Source organism: Podarcis gaigeae, assembly GCF_964106915.1.
Source record: "Podarcis gaigeae genome assembly, chromosome: 5".
NCBI classification, from domain to species: domain Eukaryota; kingdom Metazoa; phylum Chordata; class Lepidosauria; order Squamata; family Lacertidae; genus Podarcis; species Podarcis gaigeae.
This window is the reverse complement of record NC_139681.1, coordinates 55,449,943-55,468,498: the sequence shown is the minus strand read 5'-3', so window position 1 is coordinate 55,468,498 and position 18,556 is coordinate 55,449,943. Positions and strand designations below refer to the sequence as shown.

The window sequence follows — 18,556 nt, the reverse complement described above, 5'->3', positions numbered from 1 at the left end:
TCTAGCTTCAGCTTAAAAACCTCAAACAAAGGAGTGTCCGTCAGCTTCCAAAGCGGTCTGCTCCATTGTTGAGCAGCTTGCACGTTCAGGGCATTCTTGCTAACATTTAATCCAAATACTTTCACTTGTAATTTGAACCCATTCAATCACATCCTATCCTCTGGAGCAACAAAAAACAGATTTGCTCCCTCATCTATGTGACAACTCTTCAAATGCTTGGAGATGGTTATATTACTTCTTGGCTAAGCATATCCAACCCCTTCAACCTTTCTTCAAAAGACTTAAAAGGTTTAGGTAAGTATTAGAATTTACCTTAGAAATAATAAAACCAGTAAAACAGCATTTCATCAAAGTTTGGGAGCATATGGGGTGTGTGGTGAGAATGAGAGACGAAGAACTGTATACCAGAAAGTAGAAATTATAAGCACTATTGCCTGGCCAGAATAACTGCTCCTAATTCTACTATGGAAATAGATCAGCCACCCAGCCACCTATTTGAGCTGTTAGTCCTTTTCTAAAACTATTTTGTGATATAGGAAAGATACACACATATCTCTGTGGCCTTTAAAAACATGTGTTGAAATCTTTCACAATTCTAGTCACTTGTAGTTTATTCCCTTTGCATATCTTTAAAAAAAACACGTTTGATACCTGGAGAAAACAGTAGTAGCATGATGGGGTGTGATGCAGACAGAATTAATATGGTCATAATTAATATCTTTTTTTTCTGCATAATTTTTATTGTTTTTTAAATCATAACAAACAAAAAATACAGCAATTTACACCTTGTTGTCACAGATTTCTTTCTATAAGACTTCCTTCAGCTTCCCCTCAAATCATCCATACCCTAATTTAACAAATTCACACAAATCCTGGCTTATATTGACATTATTTTCTCTTTCCTTCTTTTTCTCTTTGGACAATATTCCAACCTTTTCACAGAGCTTTTTTAAACCCAACTAGCGTTATCTGACCTTCACTTATATTTTCCAGATATTCTACGAATTTTCCCCAATCCTCAATGAACCTTTGGTCTTTTAAATATCTAATTTTCCCCATCAATCTATCCATCTCTGCGTATTCTAGTAGTTTTGCTCTCCATTCCTCAAGCGTCGGTATGCTCTGTTGTTTCCAGTTTTGAGCCAATAGGACCCTTGCGGCCGTTGTTGCATATTGAAAGAATTTACTGTCATTGTTCTTTATATCACTTCCTGCTAGGCCTAACAGAAAAGCCTCCGGCTTTTTCCCAAAGTTGTATCTTAATATACTCTTCATTTCATTATATACACTTTCCCAAAAACCTTTGATCTTTCTGCAGTCCCACCACATGTGGAAGAAGGATCCCTCTTTTTCCCTGCATTTCCAGCATTTATTGCAAGTTTTATATATTTTTGCTAATTTTGCAGGTGTTATATACCAACGGTAAAACATCTTCATAAGGTTCTCTTTTAACGTTATGCAAGCTGTAAATTTAAGATTTTTTCCCCAGAATTTCTCCCATTCTTCATAGTATATATTATGGCCGATGTCCCTTGCCCAATGAATCATCACCGACTTCATTTCCTCATCTATCAAGTTATACTCTAATAGCATATTATACGTTTTAGAAATTATTTTATAATCATTGTTTATTATTTCAGTCTGGAATTTAGATTCTTTATCCGCGTATCCTCTCTCTTTAACGTCTTGTCTAAACATTTCGTTTATTTGGAAATAGTGTAACCAATCATAAACTTTTTCTTTAACCTGGTCATATGGTTTCAGTTTCCATGTCCCCCCTACTTTTGTTAACAGTTGTTCATAAATTATCCAATCACCTCCCATGTTTACTTTTTTCACGCTCATAACTTCCAATGGGGATAGCCAGTGTGGTACTTAAGGTTCTAGTAAAAATCTATTCCTCTCCCAAACTTCCATTAGAGGGCCTTTAAAGATATGTGTTGCGAAACCCTTGTGTTTCCTCTTCCCCTGCCATAAGTACGCATGCCATCCTGCTCTGTTGTCGAACCCCTCCATAATTAATATCAAGTCCCTAACTAATCAACGTGTCCGAGGAGTTTGGGGGCTGAAGATGTATCTGTTACGTTGTTTGAAACTTCTTCGTTTTTGAAAGCAACAAATGAATGCAATGTTAATAATAAATACTGAAACCCTGTGCGTCAGGTTTGCTTATATTTCCATTTCTGCATTGTAAAAAGTACTTGTTAAATATTGCAAGATGCTAAGATGAAAGAGGATAGTGGAAGTGTTAGGTTTTTCTCTAGGTCCCCACAGGCCATTTTTGCAAGGCTGGAGCTGGCCAATATTCCAGTAGAAAAGATCTATGTCTGATTAAAGTTACTAAGAGCCAGAGTTCCCCTCTACCTTTTCCTTAAAAGAGTGAGAAAACTTATGAATAAATGGGTAAAGAATGAGGGCCATGAGTGGATAACAAGCCTGTAAGTATGGCATATTTTCAGAAGTAAACATAACTGCTGGGGAAATAGAAAATGTCCAATTATTAACTGATTATTATATTATTTGTTTGAAAACATATAGGAATAAGTAGGCATTTTTTTGTGAGCAATCATTTTTGGTGTTGTAGCCCCAACCCTCTGGAGCAGATTTGGGGAGGGTCTGGAGGATGGGAGGGGAAATTCTCTTGTGCAAGTGGAAATCCTTGCACTAGCAGGATCACTTTATTGGATAATGAAATTAGCAGGAATGGTATGGCTCACTTGTGACATCATGGTTTCCAATTTCAGGAAGACTGAACAAAAGGAAGGGCAAAACTCAAAGCCAGTGTGACACATAAAAACTAATGCACCCACCATTGTTTTTCACATTCATTTTTGTTTTCATATTCACTTTATGATTAAAATAAATGTAAAATGAATGGGGTATATATTTGTTTATTTTTCCATTGATCCCTAGATGATGATGTATTGGAAAGTCAAATCCGAGTGAGGGCAATGATCTATGCCTTCACTCTCAATGGGGAATCATTGTTGCCCTATTTAACAGGTTTTCTGGACATTTGGACATAATGGAAGGGGGGGGACAGTTTTTCAGGATGGATATATGTGATTCCCCCCATTATTATTTTTTGCAAAATGTACCACACTTTCCAGTTTAGCACTGTAAATTAGCATTACCACTCATTGGCTCTCTCACACACATACCCACAGCCTCACCCCAACTATTAAATGACTTTCTATACCTCTTCTCTGTGATAATAGGAGTTTGGATGTTTCAGAGCCTACGCGCTGCTGGTGGGGTTAGGTTAGGAGTTACATTAGTGCTCATGCTATTTCCATTACAAAGCATTTAGGGATATTCATCCATTAAGAGCTGCCTGACCCTATGAATCTGCAAATACTGGATGTCTCCTGCTGTGCATTTAATTGCTCCAACATTACCAGTATTCAGCTATATACATCAGGGAACTCTAATTCCAAGACCTGCTTTAAGAGGAGGTCACTTGTCAGCAATAAGCCTGCTCTTGGTACCAAGATAGATATGAAGGAGCTTTGGATCTTGACCAAATGCTCTTAAATCTGTGGTTTCTCAAGTTGTCTTGGCCCATCTTAAGATTAAAAGCCAATTGCAGAAATTGGCAAAGGACGTGATAGCACAGAGCTGGTCAGTGGTATTGATTTATACCTCCTATCTTATGGATCCCACAATCAATTGACCTTGTAATCTGACTTAGAAGAGTGGGTGTAACTTTTTTTCTTTTCCCTGAACAAGCAATGTGTACCTAAATTATGTGTTCCTAATGCAGCAAGAAATTAACATTAATGCTTGCTGTCTGCTACAGTGCAACAAGGAAGGTGAAACAAATATGGCAGGGGTAGCTAACCAGGTACCCTCCAGATGTTTTGGTCTACTGTTACTATCATCCCTGACCACTGAATAAGGAACTGAGAGCTGTTGTGGCCCACAACACGTGGAAGGCACTTCTTCGGTCACCCCTGAAATGTAGAGTCATCTGGGAACTCACAGAAATGGGAGCAGAAAGTAGTGAAACAGTATGCCAACAAGTATTCTGATGTATAGTGGTTTTAAGAAACACATTACAGAGATATTGAACCACAATTCAGCTAGCAGAAGTCTGTGATCTGTCTATAAATCATCCATGACAGATTCTCCAAAATCTTTCCTTTTCAGATGCTACACTTTTGGTTCACTCTTAGATCTTCCCGAAACATGCAGTCATATATCAACATAATGAGCAAACTGGGCAATTGTTGTTAATGGCTGACAGACACATCTGTGATGGCAGTGCCTATCAAAAAAGGGGGGCATTTGTGATCCAGGAATTCTGGTGAACTATGTATTTTGCATAATTCCTCTTGCTTTATTGGATAATAAAAGAGTGGTGGCGGCTTGTGCCCATTGGGAATGGTAGGACATAAGGCAGAGAAGCCAACAGTAGATGGTGCCAGAGCCAAAGAAAGTCAGAGACAAATAATCCTCATCTTTGTCCTCATCTTCTCCCTGCTTTCATTCTTCAATGGTAACACTGAGACAAAGGAAGAGGAAGCTCACTTTCAGTGCCATACCTTGGACTGGTTGTAAGAAAGAAGGCAGGAATCCAAGGGCAGACTGAGGTTGGTGGCGCCATGCCTAAGGATGGTGAAGAATTTTGACTCGCTTTTAAATTAATTCGCTGGTAACAAAATTCGCACTTCCGAAACAATATGCGATCACAAACACAACCCTCTTCCATTGAAGTTCTCCAGACAAGTAATGTGCATATACTAGGGTGAAGTGTTTGTATAAGTACATATATGAGTGAAAGTAAGATATAAAACCTCTTTATATTAGGATAAATTGCCTTGCAAAAATGTGTGTATTCACAGTAAAATGTTGACAAATTTTCATGAGGACTTTTAAAAAAATTAATAAAAAATCAAGTGATTGTGGAAATGTGAAGAACTGGACTTAATACTGAAATAGTGAGAAGCTGAAATTAACAGACTTGCCCATGACTAGCAGTGCCCCAATGGACCCCCTTAATGGACCAACCTCCGCTGTAGAATATTGAGAACGTATATTCCTCAAGATGCATTTGCAACATTTACAGCTTTATTTGTTTATTTACCGTATTTTTCGCTCTATAACACGTACCCGACCATAACACGGACGTAGTTTTTAGAGGAGGAAAATCTGTAGGCATGCCACCCATAGGCATTCCCTCCATAACACGCACAGACATTTCCCCTTACTTTCTAGGAGGGAAAAAGTGAGTGTTATGGTGCAAAAAATACGGTATTTACAAGCGCAAACTTCTCTTTGTATTCTCAAAGAAGAAGGGTAGAAAAGAGATAAGGTATAAAGGAGGAAGCTCTTGGAGATGTAATCTACACTTGCAAATGCCACCTCCAGATCATCTGTTGTATCTTTCAGGCTTTGCTAGCATAGGAACCAATACTTCTCATCTCAGAAGGGGGGGGGGGGAGAGAATGCCTGGCACTGAGGCAGCTACTTTAATCTTAATATACTAGAGATACCAATTTGACTGATCTGTGGGGATGATTTTTGTCTCTGCCACTTTTGACCTTCAGATTTATCTCTACCTCTGACTTCATGTTTCCCTTTGCTTCACGATCTTAACTTTGATTCATATCCTATATTTGTTTTAAGTGATGGTCCTTGCTCTTTATGAATGTGCTGTCTGAAGGTGTCTGTGAGTGAACATAGCTGTGTAGTGAGTTTCATGTTGTTATTCATACAATTTTATCACGACATACTTTTAAAAGTGAGGACCATATCGAAAGTGACATCCAGTAAAATCTGACATCGTATGGAAAGCAAAGACAGTAAAAATGGCTACTCTTCTGTGAGATGATGTTGGTAACAACAGCCCCAAATCTTAAACCCAGTTAATATATGACTTGGTTCGGTCTCCCATGTGCAATGGAGAAGAGGGCAGCTGCCCCCATTTTCTCAAAGAACACACGAGATATTCCACATGGAGGCTTACATGTGCACTGATGAGATGCATACATTCCTCCCCCTTCTGTGTCAGGAAAGAGACCATGAATCATAGCATCATGCATTATGGGGCTTGCTTGAAATGCCCATGACACCTGCTAAATTGGGAATATGGGGGAGAGGAAACAGCCTGCTTGAGTGACATCACAACCATGGATAATGGATGAGCCTATGCTCAGGTTTTTCTGTTTGCAGTCCAAAGACTACATTGAGGCTGCATAGATATGATATATTTAAAGCACATTTTAAGCACATAGTTTACTAAAAACAATCATGGGAACTGTGGTTTATCCCCTTACAAAGCTGCAGCGCCCAGCACCCTTAACAAACGACAGTTCCCAGTATTATTTGGGCGAAGCGATGTGCTTCCAATCTTTAAAGCAGATTCAGAATCAGCTTATCATTTATCAGTTGGTTTACGCAAAGAAAACTCACTGTACAGGGTCTGCCTAGTGACCTAACCAGTCTAAGTATTCTGTGTCTAAGAATACTAAGAATAATATTAAATGAACAAAAAGTTTCAAAGAGAAAATTCAAACTAATACAATAATGTATCTTTTCAGCAATATAAATAAATAGCTTGTAATGCAGTCTTGATACTAGCTATCATTATGCTTAGATACATGAAAAAAGCACCCAATTGATGCTGGATGCCAAACATCCCATTTATGGATCAGGAGTTTTGCCAAAGTCCTAAAGAGTAACTAAATGCATTTTCTCTTTATTACAGGTCCACAGATTATGGGACTACTTATGAAAAGCTAAACGACAAGGTGGGACTGAAAACAGTGCTGAGTTACCTTTACGTCAGTCCTACTAATAAGAGAAAGGTAAGGAAGCTATTTTTGAACAGGTAGCTAAGTACAGTAAAAAAATAAATGAAAAAGTTGTGCTCACACAGGTGAGAATTCCATCTCCATATCAAGAACATGAAATCCTTTGGTAAATCAGATTCTTGTTTTCTTCTTCTTTTGGCACAAGCTTTTAACCTGCACCCAGTTGTTTACACCCTACAAACGAATTTCTTGCTAATGCTGCAGTTCTTCTACAGTTTACAGGTGAGTAAGCTTCATTGTTGTGAATGGGAGCTACTTCTAAGTATAGGAATATTTGTAAGGTAGGTTTCAAGGCACATTAAAAGCACATTGGTTCATTGTTTACACAGTTCTGCATGTGAATATTGTTAACATTTGATTTATCTTTTGCATTTCTGTTATCTTGTTATGTATATTATTATTTATTGGATTTCTTACCCTTCATAAGATCGGAGGGTGGGTTACAGGATTAAAAATTCAATATTAAAAATCAATGAAAACAATTTACAATTTTGTGTGTGTATGTGAAAGGCTGGGGTCAAGAGGTTCATCTTCAGCATGTGACAAAAGTGATACAATGTAGTTGCCACATAAACCTCTGTGAGGACAGAAATTCAGAGAATAATGTCAACTTCGCAATTATACTATAGAGTATAGACTGACTTAAGCATCTGCCATTTTAAGCCTTACCTATAATATGGTCTGAAGCTATAATTATAAACCATGTGTTCCAGTTTCTTCAGACAATGTGTCTACTTCTTTATGCAAATAACTTTTCAACGGCCTCATGTTAGTTTGAACCCAGTATGACTCCATTAAGAACAGGGTACTCCTACCCATAGCAGGCCCTTTGAAATAAATGGACATCACTTATGTTCATTAATGTCAAGGGGTCTACTTTGAACATGTCTTAGTTGGATACAACCCAAGGCTGCATTTGTTTTTTAGCTTATGGTTTGCACAAAGGATTAAGAGTCTTCATCGAGTATCAGAAGTACATGAGCTGAACTCGGCTTCTGTTGCTTCCTTTCAGCCCTTGGTTCTATTTGCTACCTTTTAAGTTTAGCAAATTTTAGCATTCCCAGCTGGGGTTTGAACAATATACAAAAAGCCAAGAGTTCAAAGTCACTAATAAGGATATGCATAGAGCGCGAGGCAAATAAAAAATGCTAAGAGTTGGCTTGGAGTGCGTAGCAACCAGAGTGATGTCACTGTTTTCCATGTGATGTTCTCTGTGCTCCTGCAGAGAGAATCCAGGGTCATTTGTTATATTTTTTTTATTTTTAAACTAAAGTAATCATCATGTTGATTCACTTTGTGGGAAGGGAACAGATGCCGTTATCTCTTGTGTGTTGTCAGAGACAGATTGCCATAGTAGATAACTAAATGGCAGCATCAGAGCTGTGTAAGGGGAAATCTTTGGAGCTATTACATTTGATCTTTTTCAAAGTGCCGTTTTGGTCACCTGCTATATATCAATCTGAATGTGCATTTTGCCGTTAGTATTTTTACTATTATTTTTTTTCATCTGTTGTCAGGTCACCAGGTTCAGGACTGATGTTTATTTTTCTGCCAGGTATCTTAAGGCAGGCTCATCGCCATAGCTACAGTTTTGTCCTGTCACATCTACTGGGAATCTTTTCTTTTTAAATTTCTCGGGCTGAGTACTCATCAGTCATTGTGACCTGCTCAGTGTTCTGAAATCAAATCACATCAGCTTCTGTTTCATATGATAGACTAGGATAGCTTTTGTGTCCACATGCTATCAGCATGTTTTCTCAGAATCCACAAACCCAGGCACCCCAACATTCATATTGTTGTAATGACTTTCCCCAAAGCAGCACCCATTGCTTCCTGATCACATTCCTTGCTGCTAATCCTTCACCTTTATGCAAACTTACTCTGCCAAGTGATAGAAGCGGTTGGGGATGGAAAAGATGACAGCACTCCTGCACCTTTAATAGTTCTGTTGAGCAGGTATATATATTTCTTATGCGCCCATTGAAATTCTCAAATACAAGAATACAAGAAAACAGTATGAAGAATTAATTTCTTTTGTCTGTTCTCCTAGCATTCAACTTTACTGGATGTCCACAAATTTTAGTGTTATGAGAAAAGAAGAAAAAGTTTTCTTTATCCACTTTTCACGTACCATATATAATTTTATACACACACACACAATTTTCTATACAACTATGAACTGTGCAAGAACCTTGTCTTCTTTTGCATCTGGTCACACTATGGTAGGGATAGATTTTTCTAAAACAATATCCACATGAAGCTTATCAACACTGTTCCACCACCCTAATTCTAATTATGCTTGACCTCAGCATAAAGCTACTCATTTTTTACTAGCTCTGCTAAAATTACTAAGAACCCTCATGCATTACTCAATGCACAATTCAAAGTGTTGGTGCTGACATTTAAAGCCCTAAACAGCCTTGGTCCTGTATACCTGAAGGAGCGTCTCCACCTCCATCGTTCAGCCTGGACACTAAGGTCCAGCACTGAGGGCCTTCTGGCGGTTCCCTCACTGAAAGAAGTGAGGTTACAGGGAACCAGGCAGAGGGCCTTCTCAGTGGTGGCACCTGCCCTGTGGAACACCTCCCATCAGATGTCAAGGAAATAAACAACTATCTGACTTTTAGAAGACATCTGAAGGCAGCCCTGTTTAGGGGAGTTCTTAATGTTTAATTTTGTATTGTGTTTTTAATATTTGGTTGGAAGCCGCCCAGAGTGGCTGGGGAAACCCAGCCAGATGGGTGGGGTATGTATGTATGTATGTATGTATGTATAAATAAATAAATAAATTTAATACCCTACACATATAGACTTCAGGTATCCTAAAGTAACCAGCACATAAATAGACATGTACAACAATGCAAATAATTCCATATATAAATCTATTTAGAACAGATTCCTGGTCTATCCCCTTTGGGGCTTTAGCAAGGATGGTTGCCTCAGTCTCAAGGTAGGGACTCTCTAGAATTCTTCTGGGTGTACTTAGAACTGACCATTCCAGCCGAGGAACCTTGGGAAATAGAGTTCACAATATGGCTGTTTAATGAGCCAGGGAGCATTGGTAATTCTTCATTAATAAAATCTCCCAACACAAGACATATGCTTCAAATCTAGCCAATTATTTAAGTTACTGGATTTATTAGCCTCATAAATTGTACACAAGTGTTAAGAGATGTTAAAGGAAAAATTCTAGGTATTAACACCTCTTCAGTGCAGAAATAATAGCAATTCACACGTCATTTTCCTATCTACCTTCCAATTTATTTTAAGAAGCAACATTCATTCTAGTAATGGAAACACTATTCATTGTTGCTCAGTCTTCCAGTGTGCATGTAGACTTTCGTCAAAATTCCTTAACCATTGGCTCAGTGCTACCTAAATTACTGTTTGATCATATCTCATGATGTTTGTAGCAACTAATTTTGCATTTTTAACATTCCACCGGATAATACTGTTGCTAATATTGGTTAATATTGGTTTGAATAATAAGGGATTTTCAATGAAAAGGACAAGAAGAGAAAAATATGGGATAAGTCCTCCTTAATATTAGGAGGCAGCAGGAAGTGGTGTAACCATTCTTCAACATTCCTTGAAGACAATTCAGGGATGAGCAGAAATATTTAGGTGATGCAGATATATATCAGATGATGATTGCAGGGTCAGGGTCAGTTTATAAGGGGAGAGATGGTCCTTGTGGTAATGTGGTCCTGAGCCGTTTAAGGCTTTATAGGTCAAAACCAACATTTTGAATTGGCCCCAGAAACTGATCAATCCAGACTGAGCATGTCAGTGACTCCTCATCCCACTTCACCTTATCTTGTACAGTGGTACCTCGGGTTACATACGCTTCAGGTTACATACACTTCAGGTTACAGACTCTGCTAACCCAGAAATAGTGCTTCAGGTTAAGAACTTTGCTTCAGGATAAGAACAGAAATCGTGCTCTGGCAGTGCGGCGGCAGCAGCAGGCCCCATTAGCTAAAGTTGTGCTTCAGGCTAAGAACAGTTTCAGGTTAAGAACGGACCTCCGGAATGAATTACGTACTTAACCCGAGGTACCACTGTAATTGGATTTGTGCACATTAATGGTTGAGTTTTAAACTTTGGCTTTCATACACAATCCCAGCTATTCCATGGAATTCGTTGTCCAAAAGAACTGGAAAGATATTGTAAGACGAAGCGGTTTAAGAATGGAAGCCATCACTTCCACCTCTCCCCTCTGAGTTATTTTTTCCTTCTGAGTTTTACTACAGACATCTGTTTGATTTAATTTTCATATAAGATGGCCATAATTGTATTCATTTGCTCATTAGGCTAATTAATTTTGGCGTCTTCATCCACTGAAGAATTCAATATAGTGAGAAGTATTAAAGCATCGCTCAGAATGGGGAGTCCATAGTCTGAAACTGAGGAACACCTTACAAGCATTTTTAATAAATAAATATTGCAATGAAGGCTGATCGCTGAAGAATTGATGCTTTTGAATTATGGTGCTGGAGGAGACTCTTGAGAGTCCAATGGACTGCAAGAAGATCAAACCTATCCATTCTTAAGGAAATCAGCCCTGAGTGCTCACTAGAAGGACAGATCCTGAAGCTGAGGCTCCAATACTTTGGCCATCTCATGAGAAGAGAAGACTCCCTGGGAAAGACGCTGATGTTGGGAAAGATGGAGGGCACAAGGAGAAGAGGACGACCGAGAACAAGATGGTTGGACAGTGTTCTCGAAGCTACCAACATGAGATTGACCCAAATGCGGGAGGCAGTGGAAGACAGGAGTGCTTGGAGTGCTCTGGTCCATGGGGTCACGAAGAGTTGGACACGACTAAACGACTAAACAACAACAATACTGCCTGTTTGGCTTTTTTTAGTATTATTATTAAAAAATGTTTCCCCAGCAAACTGTTTAAGGGGCAGGTGGACACCATATACTTAAAACACATCCAACACACTTATAAAGCACATGGTTTGTCCCAAAGAATCACAGGAACTGCAGTTTGCTAAGGGTACTGCAAATTGTATTGCTGAGGAACTACAGTTCCCATGATTATTTGGGAGAAGTCATGTGATCTAAATGTGTGTTGATGTGCTTTAAATGTATGGTGTGGATCTGACCTTAGTGTGAGCTGTTCTACATTCTTGCCCTGTTGGTATTTAACCTTGTTATGTCTCAGTCCCATTTATGGTACAGCTAGTAACTCATATTGGAGATGCAAGGCAACTAATGTTGGGAAACATTACATTTTTTAGGGTTTGTCCAAAGATTAGGACATTTTGGGTCAATATAATGAGTGTAATTGAAGTAATAACTGGATATAGAACACCGATGGGCCCTTTAATTACCTTATTTGGTTACAACAAAGATATATTGTTAGCAGTGGATAGATAATTAGTTCAACATTTACTAATTGCTGCCAGAATAATTATTTGCTGTAAGTGGAAGAAAATGAGAACAACTTTAGAAGAATGGTTCATTAAGATATGGAATATTGTTTGCATGGCTGAGTTACTGAATATGGTAAGAGTTAGAGGAGGCAGACAATCCGATAATCCTTTTCTGGAGACAGTGGAGTGCTTGGATTTATTGGAATGAGGTTCAAGATAATGCAGACCCATATGCATTAGTGGGAACATTTTTATCTGTATGGCCTTTCTGATTATGTAACAGACATTTTGTGTTTGTTTTTACACTCGGCTAGTTGTCTTATGCAAATGTACATGTATATCAGATGGATTGTAAATACATATTTACTTTTTAAAAAAAAGTAAAGAGAGGGAATTGTGAGCGTTTGTGACATTGACAGAAAGGATAATAGGATTATGACTAGCATCACCCAGAGAAGTTGCACCAACTTTGATGCCCTCTAGCGGTTGCTGGACTACAACTCCCATCAGCCCCCAACCAGCAGTTGGGAGTTGTAGTCCAGCAACAGCTGGAGAGCATCAGGTTAAGGCTGACATAGAGGAAAGTCATTGGAGATCAATATATGGTGCTACCCACTGCTTCACTGATTTTGAGTTATAGGCAAGAAATAAGATCTGATAGTTGATTTAAAGACATGTGATAATGAATTTTCACAAGATTCAGATCTCATGCAGAAGCTACCATTTTGGGAAGAGTGAATTATTTTTTTTTAAATTAAGCTCCTCCACTCCACACACCTCCCACTCTTACATATTTCTTGTCCTGTTCACAGCCATTGTTCTCCTGCTGAGGGGGTGAGGAGAGATGAGACTATACCCCCCCCTGCTCCCCCAATGCTGAAGCAACCAGGTTCAGGGGCAGAGAAAGGGGGTGCGGTGGGAGCGGGCCACCCCGAGTGTCCCACTGAGGGAGGTGACAAAATGGTGGGCCTGCAGCATGCCTGAGCCACGCATCTCTCCTGGGAGTGATGTGGTGGCTCGGGAGCCTGCGGGCTCTGTGCTGCCCAGTCCACTTGCTGCCTCCCCCCCCCCACCTGTAGGGTGGCTGAGTGGGAGGAGGCAGGCAGACTCCTTAGAGGCCCCATGGAGCGTCCTGCCCCAGCTGGCCCCACCACTGGGCGCAGGGCACATGTGCCGTCCCAGGGGCCCAATTGGCTTGCTCCGCCGCTGACCAGATCAGCTCAATGTGTGTTGATGAAAGTAATGTAGTACTATCTGCTATAATCTGGGCACTGTGCAGCTAAAGTAAACCCACTCTTCATTATATATTAAAAAGAACCATGCCTCCAATCTAGTGGGGGGCATGTGCAAAAGCAATTTTCATAGCCAAATTGCCACTTCTAGCACCCATGACACCCCATGCAGAACCCTGCGTGCTGGTTGACTGGATTGGTGGTACAGTCAGGTTTGGCAGTTCTAGCCACCTGCTAGAATTTGTAGAAATTCAATCCAGGTCTACCTTCTTCTCTGCCTCCTCCAAAGAATAACTGATGCTGACTACGCGTAGCCTCAGTTCTGTGGGTGCACGTATCAGATCTTTTCAGACAGTAGCTCATGCATAACCTGGTGCTTATCTCATTGATCTTTGAGCTGAAGGAACTATGCTGTTTATTTCTTAATGTTGTGTATTAGTTTGCCATCAGACTCAAATCTTCCTGGATTGCCTCTGGGTACGAAAGCCCCCCCCCCCCCAGCTCCTGGTTGCTGCAGGGTTGTGGCCGACACACTTTGCTCCTTGGTTCTCAAAGTAGGAGTAAAGAAGTAATAGCAAGAACAAGAGGAAAGTGCTGCACCTCTCCTTTCCTAATTGATTTACCAGACAGAAGGATAATTGCTTCTCAGCTGTCCTGCAGGACTACATTGGGAATTACCTATCAGGTTTCCCAAATGCCTCTGTTCAGCTGCAAAACAACAGTCATGCAGCCATTGGAATGCCAGTTACGTAAGTGTCATGGACCCTGGTCAAAAGCAAAGCCCGGAGCTCAATGAGGTCACAAAGCACAATGACCTGAGCTCTTAATTTTTACAAAAGAAATGTTTCTTTGGTCGTCTCCACCCCACTACCTTAATTATCTGGATTCCTCTCCTTTATCTTTACAAGCTTGCCTTAGAGGAAAGCTAGCATGACTCACTGTTTAAGTGTTGTGTGTCCCTTATAATAGCTACTACTGTCAGGAACAATAGGCTAGATATGGTGAATCATTGGTTTTCCTCATTAAATATGGTTTTAGCTTCTTTTGGTGAAATAACCAGTCTACATCCTAAAAATGTAATTACTGTTCAGCAAAAATCTGAACAGTAATTCTGTATGACTCTTTGCTTATTGTCACAGGATTTTTCTTTTTTCTATTAAAATGCATCACAAGCACTAAGGTATGACCTCCATCAAGTTATAAAATAGAGGAACATTTGATTGGAAGGGACTTGCACAGTTTTGCCTAGTAACAGTTATCTGAAGAGACGAAGAGACCTAATGTGGTCCCTAAGGTTGGTCCTACCGTGAGTTAAGGTGAGCAGCTTTCTGCATCAATAAATATGCCCTTATCCAAGAGGAAACATGGGTCAGCTGTGGAACATGGCAGACTATGGTCAAATTTCACTTTCCCATGTTCGCTTAATGTTCCTGATGCCATTGCACTCACTGTCCCCTGCCCCCATGTCAGTAGCCAGTAGCTAGAGATATAGAACGGGAAGTCACTTAGCACAATAATGCCAGCACTTGAAATGTATTAAACAAGTTATAGTGGGGAAGGAGGAAACTTGTAGCAAAGCTTCTGTTTCAGCAGAGTCCCCTGGGATGTTCCAACCCAACAGCCTGGCTTGTACGTGTTCACAATTGCTACAGACAGAACAGGCTCAATAGCAATGCCATGGAGTCTGTTATTCTCAATCCTGTGACAGTTGTACATAAAGAAGTTCCACTGATATGAGTGCAAGTGATAGAATCATAGAATTGTAAAGTTGGAAGGGACGCCAAGGGAATCTCAACTAAATCATAAATGGAATCTTTTTTTTTTTTTGGCAGAAAATGCACACATTCCTTAAACTTTCCACCTCTATAGGAACTACCTGTGTCCAGAAATTTCCTCCACCTGAAGAAATAAACATCCCAACATCTGTGTACGGCAATTCTGGGCTTACATTGCCTGAAATACAAGCCTGTGCCTGTGTAACTGTTGCAGGCTTTTGGCTTTTTATATTTATGGATCAAGTGGCAGAACCCTTTGATTTTTGACTCCAGAGAATCTGTGCTTAATTATTGCCAAGACATTACAGTTCTGAGCTGCTCTGGAAGCTTCCTGATGCATGGAAACTGCTACGTGGCTCGAGGTCTCCTGCACAATTATAATTCCCATTTATAACAGGGAGCCTGAGAGCCTGTTACTCTGAGATTTCCCTGTTAAGGAGCTCTAATCAGGAAAGCATATTCTGAGGCACGTTTTTCATTTCACGGACATACTGCTGACTGATGATTTGCATGAGAAGCCAAGCAAAGCGGCATCTGGTATAACTCTACTTCATATGAGTTATTGTAGCTTGATCTAAACTACAGGATAGATTGAGACTCGGGGATCTTTTTACAAGTTTCAGAAGGAGAGGTGTCTATCATAAACTGACTTTCTGCAGACCATGAATAATCAGCCAGCTAATAGCAACGGTGCCTGCCATTATTTTCCAGGTAGGGGCAGACAGATATCAGAAGGCTTCTGAAAGCCAATGTAGTCTAGTGGGCAAAGCGTTGGCTCTCAGCTTCTGTGCCACAAGACTCATTGTGTGGCATTTGGCAATTGCCCTCCTCCCAACCTGCCCTGTTCTGTGTATATTAGCTGCTGAGAGCCCAGCAGCTCTGAGGAGCGCTTCTGGTTCTGATGGTGGAGGAGGGTGAGGCTGCATAATAAGCAGTAAATGAGTAAAGGTTCCCACAACCCTTAAACTGTTACACTTCCCAGGTTCCTTTGTGGGGGGGAGGCATATGTCAATTGTTCTTTAAATGTGTGGTGTTGATGTGCCCATTAACATAGGAAGTATAATTTCTGGGCTTTCCCCAGAGTGGGGGTGAGAGGGCTAACCAGGAGTTATTGTGTGAACCAGCCTAGTTGGGGGTAGAGATCCATGTAGGGATGCGGGTAGTGCTATGGTCTAAACCACTGAGCCTCTTGGACTTGCTGATTAGAAGGTTGGTGGTTTGAATCCCCATGACAGGATGAGCTCCCTTTGCTCTGTCCCAGCTCCTGCCAACCTAGCAGTTCGAAAGCACACCAGTGCAAGTAGATAAGTAGGTACAGCTGTGGCGGGAAGGTAAATGGTGTTTCCGTGTGCTCTGGTTTCTATCACTGTGTTCCATTGTGCCAGTAGTGGTTTAGTCATGCTGGCCACATGTCCAGGAAAGCTGTCTGTGGACAAATGCTGGCTCCCTTGGCCTGAAAGCAAGATGAGTGCCACAATTCCATAGTCACCTTTGACTGGACTTCACCATCCAGGGGTCCTTTACCTTTAGAGATCCATGTATTAATAATGGCTCCTCCTTCTAACCCAAGAGTTGATAGGCAATGTCTGAAGCAACACAGTGGTCCCCCCCCCAAAAAATGGATAATAATTGGAAGTTTTCCTCCATCAAACAGATTAGTCATAATACTCAGTTCACTTCTATGGCCCTTGAATGTGCCATATAATTATTTGGGCAATCAGGGTACGCAGGAAACATATCTAGTTCTCACGGTCTACATGCACTGGCATCATCTTCACACAGTGCTCCTTCCCATTCATCCAATAGAAAGGGATGAATGCTAGACATGCAATGTAGACTGGATTCCAGGTGTTGTGGGCAGGGTCTCTGGTCTCTAAGGTATGCTTCTGATTGTTTGCTACAGCATAGAGCTAGGAGCATCAGTATGGATATCAGCCATGAGAACTGTGCAAACACAACTTCTTCAGTGCTTTTCTTCTAGGGAAAACTGTGTCGGTGCTTGAGTACCCCCAGGAAGCACTGGTCTTTTTGAGTCTGAGGGTTGTATCCAATGTTACTCTTTGCCATTTTTAAAATCTTCTGCTCTGTCACAGCTAAAATAATGCTGGAAGTTTTTGTTTTGTTTTGTTTTGTTTGATTGTTCCAGCTGGGCAATAGTGTGATGAGGCTGCAGTTTTCTGAGCATACTTGGCACTCACTTGTGCCAAGTGAGACGAACTGCTGCCCACCAGTGGCATGTCCATTTGTCATTTATAATATGTTTAGTGTCTTGGTATTGCATCACAAACAAGTGGCGGGGAGGGAACTTGAGTTCTGGGGAGTCCTCAATCCATTTAGCAGATGGAAGGTTTCTCTGGGACCTTTTCATCCTTATCACACTGACACTCTTTCGAATGGCATGTGCTCCAGACTGAGATGCATTATTCTGATGTGGAAGAGAGCGTATTTATAATAAAGGGAGCAAACCATCACTCCAGCACAGGCTGAATTAGAGCCAAAGGGAAGGAATAATAGAACTGTTTTTCTCCTGCATTTTATTTCCAATCTTTTCCTTAGGCTCAGCAAAATAGATTTACTGTGAAACGGTTAACTGTTCAGCTCACACTAATGGACAGCTATATTACCTGAGCTTTGAATTGAATTGAAGCCTCCTCAATCCTGTCTGCTACTTTGGAAAGCTCCTCTAAGATGTACTGTGGTCTGTGGGCAGCGGGGGCGGGTGTTATTTAACCATATCGTCCTGCTTCTGCTGGGAAAGGTTTCATAGATGCTGTTGGAAAGGGATTCCTAGGTGCTCTGCCATCACAGTGAATGATATTGAGAACTTGTATTCACTCCATTGGAGGAAATGCTCAAAACAGTGTCTATGAACAAAACCCAGTACAGTCATACCTTGGATCCCGAATGCCTTGCAAGTTGAACATTTTGGCTCCCAAACGCCGCAAACCTGGAAGTGACTGTCCCGGTTTGCGAACGTCTGACACGGCTTCCACTCCTGCAGCCAATTGGAAGCTGTGACTTGGTTTCCAAATGTTTTGGAAGTCGAATGGACTTCCAGAACGGATTCCATTTGACTTCTGAGGTACCACTGTATATGTAATTGAAGTCAGTGATGTGTAGTATGCCCAATTGTATGCATTTTCCAGGGTTTGAATTCTCCTGGTCAAAGATGTACATTTTAACTGAAGGAAGGAGAAACGTGTTGTGTGGGCATAATTAATGCCTGTGTGTTACAGGGCAATGCCAGCAGGCCGTAGAAAGAAACGGGGAGCAGCGAAGTTGAGAGAAATCCCATTTTCTGTTCCACTAAACCCTACCTAGATATCTCCTGAGATCCTTGTCTTTGGCAG

At 40.7% G+C, this 18,556-nt stretch overlaps 1 protein-coding gene across 1 annotated transcript in view; it reads left to right on the top strand.

The window, feature by feature from the left end:
* The window catches only part of SORCS3 (sortilin related VPS10 domain containing receptor 3), a 422,195-nt gene that overhangs the window by 195,259 nt on the left and 208,380 nt on the right, over positions 1-18,556 (top strand). The window contains exon 3 of the mRNA XM_083741537.1: positions 6,710-6,809. Coding sequence (XP_083597663.1) covers positions 6,710-6,809 — 100 coding nt within the window. The remainder of the gene's footprint in view (positions 1-6,709; positions 6,810-18,556) is intronic.